General features: G+C 31.0%; 1 protein-coding gene across 3 annotated transcripts in view; it reads right to left on the bottom strand.

Moving 5' to 3' along the window:
- LOC134683027 (plexin-A4-like) overlaps positions 1 to 12,819 on the bottom strand; it is a 95,570-nt gene that overhangs the window by 44,676 nt on the left and 38,075 nt on the right. For all 3 annotated transcript variants that reach the window (XM_063542039.1, XM_063542057.1, XM_063542049.1), the window contains exons 5-6: positions 5,134 to 5,234; positions 976 to 1,114 (exon numbers count right to left, since the gene is read on the bottom strand). In XM_063542039.1, the coding sequence (XP_063398109.1) occupies positions 976 to 1,114; positions 5,134 to 5,234 (240 nt within the window). The remainder of the gene's footprint in view (positions 1 to 975; positions 1,115 to 5,133; positions 5,235 to 12,819) is intronic.

Raw genomic sequence — 12,819 nt, 5'->3', positions numbered from 1 at the left:
CAAATGAACTTGAGGACAGCGATTTGTTAGCGATTTGTTACTCTGACAATCCAATTACACTGGAGTAAATAACCAAGTGGCTTAGTACAGAATCCTTATAAAAGCCGACATGACCATACTCTGACCTTTAACACCGTACAGAAGCGTAAACGATATACTCATTGGTGACTAATACGGAATGTTGCTTTCAGCATCATTTTATATAATTTGTTTTTATCGCATTAATCATAATTTTTGTACAGAAGCATGTATCAAATATTGTACTCCAAGTGTGTAATTTAATGCATTACGGGAGCCTAAATTACATTGGCAATTTGCATTCTCGTTACAATTCCATTTCCTTAAACAGTAGAGCTTGCTGACACAATCTTTCTCATATTACCAATTCATTTGATAACAATTTCTAATTATGAAAACAAGTTTATTTTCAGGACATATACTGGTTTAAAATATTCCAATGCAGATTTGAGCGATAGGGGGCTATTTCCATAAAGAATGCCTATCGTTAAATGGGAGATTTTCCCACTCTGATCCCTGACAAAAACACATTAGATTCCAATAAAGATGGAAACTGACTACAGTTACCTGATAATAGTTTTGCAATGAACATTAACTGAATTCTATTTAACATGGGAATCGGACACAGTTTATTCCAAGTAGTTCTGTTATTGAAAATTATTAAAAATTTATCACTACATCTTTCAATTTCAAACATCTGAATTTTTAATGTTGCAACACAATGCTGTTATTTTTTCTCATATTTGAACAAAAACTTGTTTGTGCCTGGATTATGTCAGTTATTTAACCATGTTGGCCTTTAATGTTATGTTTGAAGGTAATTTCTTGGAGGTGGTTTATAAAAATTTGGTTGGGTCTTCTGTACTGTCTAATATTTTGGTAATTCATGTTAACATTTTAAAGTAAAACTATATTCTTTAACTTTAGATTGATAAGTTGACAACTTATAATACATACACTTGTAGTCCTGGAAACTTTGTTGTTCTTCTGAAGTTTGTCTGGGTAAACAGATGTAATGTTTGTACACGTTTCTCCTTTGTAGCCCAGCCATCTTAGTTCTGACTCATTTGATTCACACTGTTCTCTAACACTACATCTGTAAACATAAACATAAAGATTTTAAAAAACTCAAGTGAATTTCTCATTTTTTGTCCCATAAATATGCATATCAAACTGTCTGATCACCTATGAAATAGGCAACTTAGAGTCAGGGTCGAACTATATATTGAGAGAAAAAAATCACAGCTATAGACTTATATGAGACGACTGCAGTGGTGTGTCACAACTTTATTTAATTCTAAACTTTTTAGCCATACAATTGAACTTTCATTTTTGGAAAATACCTAAAAAAACATATACTTAAATGCAGCAATAACAGTCACTTTAAAATTATAAGAACTACAGCTTAATCTTTTTTTAAACTGACATTGATGAAAGTTTTAAACGGTTTATTGGTAAAGCTCTCAATAATAGCACATATTTGTTAAATGTATGCAAATATGGAGTGATATCATCAGCAACAATGTAGGGAACAAAATTTCCTATCATTACCATTTTTACCACATACTGCCTGTAACTGTAAAAAGCACAATACCAGTAACATCATATTCTTGAAATTCCCTGACGGAACATAAAACAATCAGGAAAGCAAATTTCGTAGCCAGCTTTCTGCTACAACAGGTGACAAAATATCGACAAACAATAGATCATAAAGGAAAACAGATATGTTCATGCGGTAAAAAACTCTGAGATAATTATTTATAATTTCATATCTAAGAGAAATATTTCTATATAGCTGTGTTAAGAGTTTCCCCAAGAGAAGCATGAAGACTGCAAATTTATCATACATGGTGCCACAGCCATTTATTGTTTACTCCCCTAAGACATCTTATTGGATACATTAATTCCTGGGAACTTGTTAGAGATCAAAGATAATGTTATATAATTTTCAGGCACAATACTTAAAGATACCATCATACTAAACAATATGTTTTTTAAAGGAACTTAAAATTGGTCAAACCTTAAGCCGGCTTCAAGACAGTGTGGGTTCAAGGTTTAGTACAGGTCTATCTTATCTGGGAAGAAATCTTTGATTTTTTTAATTACAATTGTCTAAGACCTTCAATCCTTTAATTTGATTGTTGCTTTATGCAGGGTCTATAAGGTGGGTCTTTTACTTAAAAAATCATCATCTTATGAGAATACTTAGAAAAAACAAATATATGTTATGTATGAAGCTTTATGAGTTAAATGGTCAAGTTTACTTGTTTGTCAAACAATTTTATGTTAAGATGTGACTTGGAAGCTGTATAAATATTTGTTAAAAAAAATCTTAAAAAAGTCAAAGCATGCCATCATACTAATAGCCACCTATATTTAACTCAAATGTTTTTTAAAAATTTACAAGCCTCAATTCAGGAAGCTAACATACCTAGTTACACTACATGATGAGTTTGCCAAAACTATCTTTAAGTAAAAATAAAACAGTGTTTTTCAGAGTTTGTTTTTGTTTTTCCTATGTAATGCAGAAATGATTGAAAAGCTAACAATGTAAATGCGATTAAGATCTGACAAAATCTGACTGAATAGAAATCAAAAGGCCCATCAAATGTGTTATTTCCTTAATTCCTGATGTTAATGGTAACAACCCAACAATTTAAAAACATTGACTAAAATCTCTGTTTCATCCTAAAAAACAATAATTAAAGTCTGCAAAATGTATAAAGATCATTCAGTGAACTTAACTTATTAAAATGGAAAAGAAAATCTAAAATAACTTTTTCATATTCTAATGTTTCTATAAAAAAAGAATGCAGAGCTATATTTCAATGTTATTTTCAACTTCTATATAATTTTCTTCACAAGATAGTTTCCAGTAGATAGATAATGGCTATAAATGCCTAGACCAGGAACCAGATTAATGTATCATCAGGGTAACAGTAATATTGATTACATCTTTCATTCTTCTTTTCTAAAAAGACGTTCGAAATACCCATGACTATTCATCAAATAATTTCTACCAAATAAAAGAGGAAAGCTCGGAATATTCAATATCAGTCTGCAAAGTAATTTATATGTTCTGTCAAACTTTATACAAGTCCCGTATCCAACGATTGTTCATTACGATATACACGGAAAAATCTTACGCTGCTATATTATATTGGGCAATTATAGCAATTGGTTAAGATGGCATTGAACTGAACAAAAGTTAAAGTATGTACTCCTATGAGAAATGAGTCAGTTTAATGGAAAATATCCTAACCAAATTTCCATAATTATTATAATTGACTATCCAGGGAGAATAGCACATCATGGAGAGAGTCGGAAACTATGCAACAACTCTGACAAGTCAAGTTATAAGTCTAACGCACATAGGTCAATACTTCTGCAGCTTTCTGCAAGGAAGGTGAAAGTTTTCTACAGCATCTTGAAATGATGTCATTAATAAATAAGCAATACTAATTAAAGTTTCTGAAAAATCCAAGATGTAAAATGTTCTTAAAATTATTTTTAGTTTATTTGCACATAAATCACATTCCTAAATCTCAAACTTCAGGGAAAATACAACCCTTAAGTCTTTGGACAACTGGCTTTTAAGCTCTTTTTTTCATATTTGTGGTGCCCATACAGTATAGGCAACGTGTAGGATATATGCCAGTTTGTAAGCAATTAGGATTACAAATATTTGTTTGTGTCATATTTTACTAAATTTCTTGTTTTTCCTTTGAAATAGTTGCTCATAGCTTTATAATAAGGGTTGCCAATCTTTTATAAAACAGAAACTTTATTTATAAAAGTTGCTCATACATAGCCTTAAGAGTAGTCAATTTTTACAAAACAGAGACTCTACCTTTAATAGTTGCTCATAGCATTAAGTACGGTCAATCTTTTTCATTACAGAAGAACTATAAATAGGACTTAAAACATAAAGATGACAGAGATTTATCTGGCAGAGCACAACATATTTGACCGAACCAATCCCAAAAGGTCAATGTGAAATGTGTATTGAGCATTCCAACAGCTATTAACAAAGATTAACAGCTATCCTTATTACTTAATTAATTGGATTAGAAACTCAAATCTTTAAATATCGTTTAATCGGTTTTTGTAATTTAATTCAATTGTATGTCAGGAATGTGCACACTGTTATACAATAGGTATTGTAACAGTAGCTCCCAGGCATCCAAAATGTTTTATATTATTAAGATTTATTTATAAAGTCACAGAATAATCACTCATCTTAATAAAGCACCTGTATTGGACCTTAAATTACCTTGTATGTTAATGATATGGTAAAACATATAGCAGACGTCAGATTAAAAATTCGACAATTTTGACACTTCCGTATAAAGGTTGACAACAATCGTTAACTTTGTTTAGATCAACGTCAATAATATGCATAAATAAAAGAATTATAAGTTAAAGATCACCACGAATAATATACATAAATGTAAAATTATGAGTTTAATCTTTATCGACAATATTACATCAGAATAAATCTTTAATCTGCAATATTATTATTAAAAATAAATCTTTTATCTGCAGTATTACATAAGAATTAGGAATTACATAATAATGTAACAGTTTTAGAATTTGATTGTATTCACAATTTTCGTAGAGGCTGAATAGCAGTTGGATACATTAACCAAGTAAAAATAAAGGACAGCGGAGTGCTTCAACAATGAGAAATTATTTGGAAACTTATTAAAGAGAAAGGTTACCACCAAAGAGAGAGTGAGTCCTGTTAAAGACAAAACAACACCAACAGAGTTTGAATGTATCTGTTAAATTTGTAGAATTTTTTTATCATATTGGTTGAAAACTGATTGATTGGTGTTTAATGCCACATTCAACACAATTGTACTGAGACTGAGAGAACCATGGATTTTTGATAGGAAAACTGACAATCCTAGTCGATTAAGATTGGGGTCAAGTCTACCTGCCACATGTGAGATTCCAACTTATAAACTCAGCGCTGACAGGCTTGTGAAACAGTAGTTCAACTACTTAGACTACACTGCCACCTGCTCCTAATAGTTGAAGAATGATACACCTTATCAAGGAACAATCATCTGTTATATTGATGGAAAGAAGAGTGGCAGAGTCTTAACTTACTTGTCTTCCAAAGAACACCAGCCACAGAATGGATCATTTGCCCCTCTGCATGCACCACAACTTTTATACTGACTACAGTCTTGTAATGCCAACTTGTATATCTGGAAAATAAAAAAATACAAAATATAAATATCATTTAGAGTTACTTCATTTTTCAATTCAAAACAAAGTGTCATAAACAGCATTGAATAACAAACCATCCATTTCATCTTACAATTTAAACACTGTCCTTTCTGAAATAAAGAAGAGTAGTACAATATATCAAGTAGTAAAGCAAGCAACTAATGCTGTTAAATTCATTTGTTATATCTGTCACCGAGGGCCAGTGTGGCATGCTTTTTGCTAGGGGGGACTAACTGTGCATGCTCGACCCAAGGGACAGGGGGTCAGTCCATAAATAGACTTACGACAGACAAGTGGCAAAGTTAATACTCTAAAACGTTTAACAATTTAATAAATAACAATATATGCCAAAGATAATTCCAAATAATTAAAACAAATGCACTAAAGAATTTAAATGTCACTGTTCGTAAGAATTGTCTAATCACTGTTGTATAATCACTAGCTGGAATTGTTCGAAATGCACTTGTAAGATGAAATTGTCCAAATTGTTATATTCCTAAGTTAGAACTTGCTCCAGGGTTGAAGGTCTTGATCCGATGAGTTGTTGGTCTTTCCTTTGTTGTCGGGTTGATGGCATTCCGATGTTTCAGATGATCGCTAGGCAATCTGTTGTTACTGATCGTTGAATAACCAAGACTGGAACAAGACAGTACTCTGCAGGATCACTCCAACTCCTTCGCGCTTCTAACTGTTGTAACGGTGACTGTGACTTAGTTGTAGTATAGTTAAGTTTGAGTCTGTTCTAGTTGTTGGGTCTGAAACCACATCCTTGATAGCTAATGAATATCCTGAGTTGCCGCGCCAGTTGGATACTGAAGAGCAAACTGTTTGGTTACAGTTGTGAAGCTGACTTCTTTTCTCCTACTTGACTTTAGGTACTCTGTTCCTGGAACTCACTAACTGTCGTTACTGGATGGTCACCTAAGTGACTATGGTGTTACGGTCTCTACATGATGTTTCCCTACTGTGACTGTGACTAATAGTGAAGTATATAAATTTCTAAGAACTATTTATACCAAAACTGAAAAGAACTCAAGCTGAGACATAAATTTCAAATTAATCCAGGTACTAATGATTTTGTATACAAAATGTCAAATGTAAAAATATGAATAGTGAAATTATGATCAAATGCAATTAAAAGATTAAACTCTAATTATCAAATGACATGTGTCTGCCTAATTAACAAGATTTACAATTACTATGAAAAAGATACTCAAAGACATTTGTGACATATACAAATGTTTCTAATTAGCCGTATGTGATTTAATTAAATTACAATTTAATTTATTAGAAAACTGAAAAATAAACTTAATTCCTCAATAAAGCCAACTTTTGACAATAAACATATAATTCTAAAATTATCTAACATATAGAAAAATAGATATGCAATACTGAAAAATACTAAAATTATGTTTAATACGCCGGGAGGGAAAATGCACCTATGACATATACTAAAACAACTTTTATTGTAATATCAACATAAAGCCCTTAAAGACCATGACAAATGGAAATCACAGTAATCTATTAATTATATATGGTTATTTCATCCTTGTCTTTGTCTTATTAGCAATCATAAAACACCCCTCTGGCTCATATAACATTATATCTTTACTGTATAGCAAACACATAAAAGGTCTTCTTTTACAATTTGGCATTTGAATGCTTTTTACCTCTTTGATACATTAAATGAGTTTTAAAAGCTGCTTAATGTAAATTCTATTAGATTCCTATTGGATTTCCTGCAGGGGAAAAAAAAACATCTCGTGTTCTTATTACCATGTAAACAGATCTCTTGTTTCTTAATAATGTATCATATCTTCTTATAGCTAATTAACAGATTAGGAGACATAAGTCTGAGATTTTATGGTGTTCTGACATGCAAGCTATCTCAACAGCATATTGAACATTTTCTCTGAAGCCCATAAAAGTTTTCTTTGACTAAAGTCAGTTGCTAAGGGTGAGCTCTATTACTGAAACTTGGGACTAACAGTGATGTTGATTACCCAATCTTTAGACTAAGGGTGATCTCTATTACTGAAACTTTCGACTTAAGTTGACATATATTAATATAAGTACGTTGCCATTATTAGTGGCTTTTAAGTGCAGATTAATGCATTGTATGCTATTATCTAATAAAAATTTGCCATTTCAAGGGTTCTTAATTTTATGGTTTCTTCATTTGCAAAGTTCTATCAAAATAATTTTTAGCACTAATATATTATTTCCTGGCAGTCAGTTTTTATTGGAGCAGGATGCTTTGCACTGACCTTCACTGACAATCCAGTCAATTAAGATTGGAGTCTAACGCACCTTCCTTGGTGTTGACAGCCTGATAAAGTAGTTAGACTACTTACACCTGAGTCAACCACCAAAGCCCCCTATAATCTAAGTGATAAATAGAGTAGTTGTAATACCCCTGTATGCTTAAATTGCAATAAAATGTCACAAAAAATCAGATCATTTGTTTATATCTATGACAGATCTATGAATAATTTATAGAGCTTCAAACTGTATTTAATAAGTCAATATGACTGTATATGACCTAATCATATAAATATCAGGAATTATAGAGTAAACACCATCAATAACATAACAAATTAGTTGTACTTCTGAAATAAATATCCTACCCCACAATTAGTACTTTTAAAATTAATTTAGTATAGAATTGTACTTTTAACATTTTTAGTGCAACTGAGGTATTATATAAAGAAAGTGACGAATATCGGAGACATTCATTTTCCAAATTGATTCTAACAACTAAACAAGGGACACATTTCTTGGTATGATAATGAAGTCGGTAAAATCCTTGGTACAAGTATGTTACAGACTCTGTAATTACAATAAACAATCGTATATTATACCTCTGCTACAAGATTAAATCATCTTTATTGCACAATTCTCATTTAAAACAGGATATTTATTTAATTTCACAAACTTAAATCATTATTTTAATTTGAAACTACAAAATAAATTGTTTTCTTCCATATAAAGCTGATCTGTTATTAATATTCATCTTTAACGAAATTGTTACTTTGGGGGAAAGAAATATGAGAGGCTGTCATAACATTTGAGGCTCCAATGGGGAAGGAATGTCATAATACAGTTGATTGTTCTACTGAGAGAACACCTGACATTAAACAATAACTGGTAAAAAGATATAATCTCAGACTCCAATGATTAGTGAACACATTCATTGGATTACAGGAGAGGTATGATATGACACACACTGGATAATCTCCCCTTTCAATATATTGGATGGTTTTAAAAAATGCAATGAACTCTTAAACTGAGGTCAAAGCCATGGTGAAATACAATTTTTAAAGTGCATATGTTCATATCTTTTAGAAAATTTATTCATTCTGGTATGCATAATTTTATAACTGCATAATCATATAAGGTATTACTAAAAAGTAAAAATTACAGCTTGAAATTGTCAAAGGCCAAATATTAAATCACAGATGAATATACTCTCTTAAAAAATAAATAAAAAAATTTGTGTGATTGCCAATGAGACAACTTATTATCCATGAAAAACCAAAGGACAAGGATGTAAGGAAATCCTTTATTATTACTAAGAAATAGAGTCATGAGGTCAAGGTCATGATTAAAATGACAAGGTCACATCAGAAACTTACTCCATAAAATTTTCATCATCAAAGATAAGAGTGGGTATAAAATATTGAGGTTATTTAAAAAATTGTTAACACCATGTGCATATATGAAACAGTTCCCATTGGAAACTCAATTCTAGGAGGCTAGACAAAAAAATAATCTATTGTCTGAAAATGTTGTCACTTTCTAAAGCAAAACCGCATCAATGAAAAAATCAAAACCAATTTAATTTGACAGCAAAAGCGCAAACATATAAATCATCTATATCATTTTGTCTGGGAGAGAATTTAGTTTCCAAAATGAATGCTCTTTATGTCTATATACTATATATCACTAACAAACCAGCAGCAGACACCCTGGGGAGAAATAATTTACTATTACAGAAACTTATCTTCCAAATTTGATCAAAATTCACAAACAAGTAGTTACATTATCTTTACATAAACATATCCTTTAATGACATAAGTACTGAAATATGGTAAACATCGAGAAAACATTTAAAGAGAGAAAGAGAAACAGATAAGGAAGCTGCTACCATGAATCATGAAACAATAGATCCTATCTGTTTAAATGAGAAGGAAGATGGGGATCTTTGTTTGAACACCAGGACTATTTCAACCAATCAGAAAAGTCTCTGGTTCTTAATGACAGGATGAGTAACTCACTATCACTAATCACTACAGTTAATGAAGCCTCCCTGGAACTTATCAATAAATAGTAATGTTTTTATCGTGTTTTAATGAAGTATAAATATGAGCTAGTAATATTGATTTATACTGCATGTTATAAAATAAACATCCCTTTCATAGCAGTTTTGTTGCGGAGTTTATACGGTGAAAATCTCAGGTCTAGGACTTACTAAGATTTTGACACGATAGGGGTCTTATGATTTCAAGTACGATTAAAGCAGACACGAGGTGAAAGGTCAATGAGATAGCAACACAACAACATTAGATAACCAAAACCTTAGACCTTACAAATCCATGAACTTTTATTAAAAAGATTTCATACTTCTTGGGGAGTCCGTAAATCTTTCTTAACTTTCATTTGTTAATTGTCAAATAATATTCAGTTGTCGAGATTGTAACTAGGTAAAAAATACTTTTAATAAAAAAAAAGATTTGGAAAACCCAAATTCTCTAACAAAACCTTTACACAATATTATTTTCCATCTATAAAAAAAAACCTAATTCAAACATTCATGTCTATCATTCTTTCAAGTAGTATGACATTATAGAATATAAGTTCTGACAACTTCATTGAAAAGAAACCAAGTGAAACCAATGTTTAAATCCATAAAGACTTTCACCATTTTATCTCTAATTTTGGAAAGTACCAATTGAATATAAGAAATTACAAAACATCTTATAATATCTTGACATGTATAGGGTTTTGTTCCCTTGTCAACTTGACACAATTCAAAAATTTAATCAAGATTAAATATTACATCAACGACTTCTTGTATTGTGATCTAGGTGTCTCAGATTTGTCATTATGACTTCTAAAAATCATTAAAAAAATCTCACACACCATAAAACAGGACCACAAATGTTATTTGGTTAAATATGAAGAATTGGTGACAAAATTTCATTAATAAAACAAATGTAGTTCAAGGATTTATAACAGTGTCAGCTATCTATTATTCTACTTTAAAGACACTTGAGCTTCATATCAATGACTTCAATTTCATCAAAATCTGTTTATAAACATGTGTTTTGCTTGGATTTAATAATGTTTTATTAAATTTAGTGTACTGTTTTACTAATAACCTAAGTCAAATTCAAACAAATACCAAAACTGATCAAAGACTTCACTTGTTTACATTTCTTATGACATATATACCTCTCTAATCTTCCTGAATTTGGTCCATTTTTTTGAAAACTTAATGATAAGTTTGGGGTCTTTTTATGATTTTTTTTCGTGGGATGATCTTTTCTTAACCAATGTCATTTTCAGCAAGTCACTTAAAATGGTATAACATTTGGAACACCTGAGAGAACTTTCAAACTTATATATCAACAGGTATATCATAACGTAGTTGCTTTTTGTTTGGCTAGCTGGAAGAATGGTAATGGCCCTCATGAAAATATTTTATAGAATTTGGAATTTTACTGATACGAACACTTTAGTAAACACTTTAGTAAACTGTTTCCTATTTGTATGGCTAAAATGAAGAAATTAGTGCTGTGACAATTTCCCGGCTTAAACCAACTTCCAAGTAATCAGTGGCTGGACCATTTTGTGAAAAAAAAACAGAAGAGGAAGAGGAATAAAAATAAAAATAATAATCACTGAGCAAAACTAGGCTTCCTCCCTATTTAACGGAAAAGGAAGGAACACAGAAAAAATGTTGAGTTTATTTTAAACATACATCATATTCTTTAACTTCTTTCCTTTACAATATATTTTACGGAAGTGATAACAATGAGGGAGAGATTGCAATCCAGTAACTTCATCTTAAAACAGTAACAACTTGAAAATTTCCTTTCCAATACACCAAAGCTATTTATTGTTAAGGGAAACTTGCAGCACACCCTTTACTGCTTTAAACAAGTTTGATCAGGAATGTTAACAAAAAGTCTAGGAACACTGTATACTTGGTGTTTGGTTTAGTCTTTTTTCCCAAATTTGACAATGCTTATTTAATGAACACATTTTTTTCCAAACTTAAACATGTTAAAGCCAAAATTATTGTATTTGTACAAAAAACAATGCTTTCAATCATTCAATACCAAAATTAAATCATTCAGATGTCTAAGAATATCATGATTTGCGATTTCTGTTGTCCTTGAGTCCCTTTTATAAAGGTTGATATCTAATCAAGTTCATTCTATCTAATTCGACTGGAAAGTTATGAAAACAGGAACATTTATCAGATTAACATTGATACCCCTGTTTTTTGTAATGATTGTTTTAAGTAATGATTGCAACATCCCTTGGTGCTGCTGAAGATAATATTACATGCATGCACACAAACATGTTAATGGTGATAAAGTGACTAGCTCATTGCAACGAATTGTCGGACAAATAGTTCTAACACTTTTCTTCTGACATTAGCCAGACACTAGTAACTTCATATTCTATAAGCCTTAACACTGGACAAAGTACCAACATATTTTGGCTCTTTCCTCTATCATCAGGGTAACTTTAATAAAGCTACTTAGCCTTGGTTTTCAGTAGCCGTGTTTTGCATCAAAACTAATTGACACCAACACTTGTGCATTCATTCACAGGAAATTTCATTAGGATATGACATCGACTATCGCAATGTTAACACATGATTACATAACAAATACCTTTGTCCCTGCCACATGGTTACTTAAGTTTGATGTTTCAGAATCTAATGCATTCTGGGTAATCTTATTAAGAGACACCTAGAGGTTAAACTTGTTTGTTACATCATGATTGAGGTAACACTAAACTTGGATTTACCCATTAGTTTATTCTTAGTCAAGTTTCCGAATTTCAACAAGTTTAAACATCAAAATTTAAAATAGTGCTCTTTCAAGAAATTGATAAGATTCATGTGTCACCTATGTTTTAGTTTTTCTTTTATTTCCTAGAAGTCAGGAGGAGTAGGAAAACTAAAATAAGACAGAGACCACATCAAAAAGTCCCAAGGTCTTATTTCAAACTTTCCATGCTTTAAAACATGACTCATTACTACATGATGTGTTTTCTAATAAATTACATGTATGTTATTTATGCATACAGAATCAGATCAAATTAGGAAAAAAATAAGTCTAAATGACTTTAATTACGATTCCAGATTGTTTGTAAATTAAAGTGGCAGTGACATCTAGGAGTACTCTAGAACAGGAGCCAAGGTTGCATCTTTCAAATTGTTTATAATTATGTGTTTGACATTTGTGTAATAAGACAATTAAATGGTATTAAATGAGGAACTTTTTAAGGACTTAAGGTGACTTTAACTGCAGTCTTGTTTACATT

Source organism: Mytilus trossulus, chromosome 1 (assembly GCF_036588685.1).
Source record: "Mytilus trossulus isolate FHL-02 chromosome 1, PNRI_Mtr1.1.1.hap1, whole genome shotgun sequence".
In the NCBI taxonomy this organism is placed as follows: domain Eukaryota; kingdom Metazoa; phylum Mollusca; class Bivalvia; order Mytilida; family Mytilidae; genus Mytilus; species Mytilus trossulus.
The sequence above is the reverse complement of the archived record's forward strand: the minus strand, read 5'-3'. Positions and strand labels throughout refer to the sequence as shown.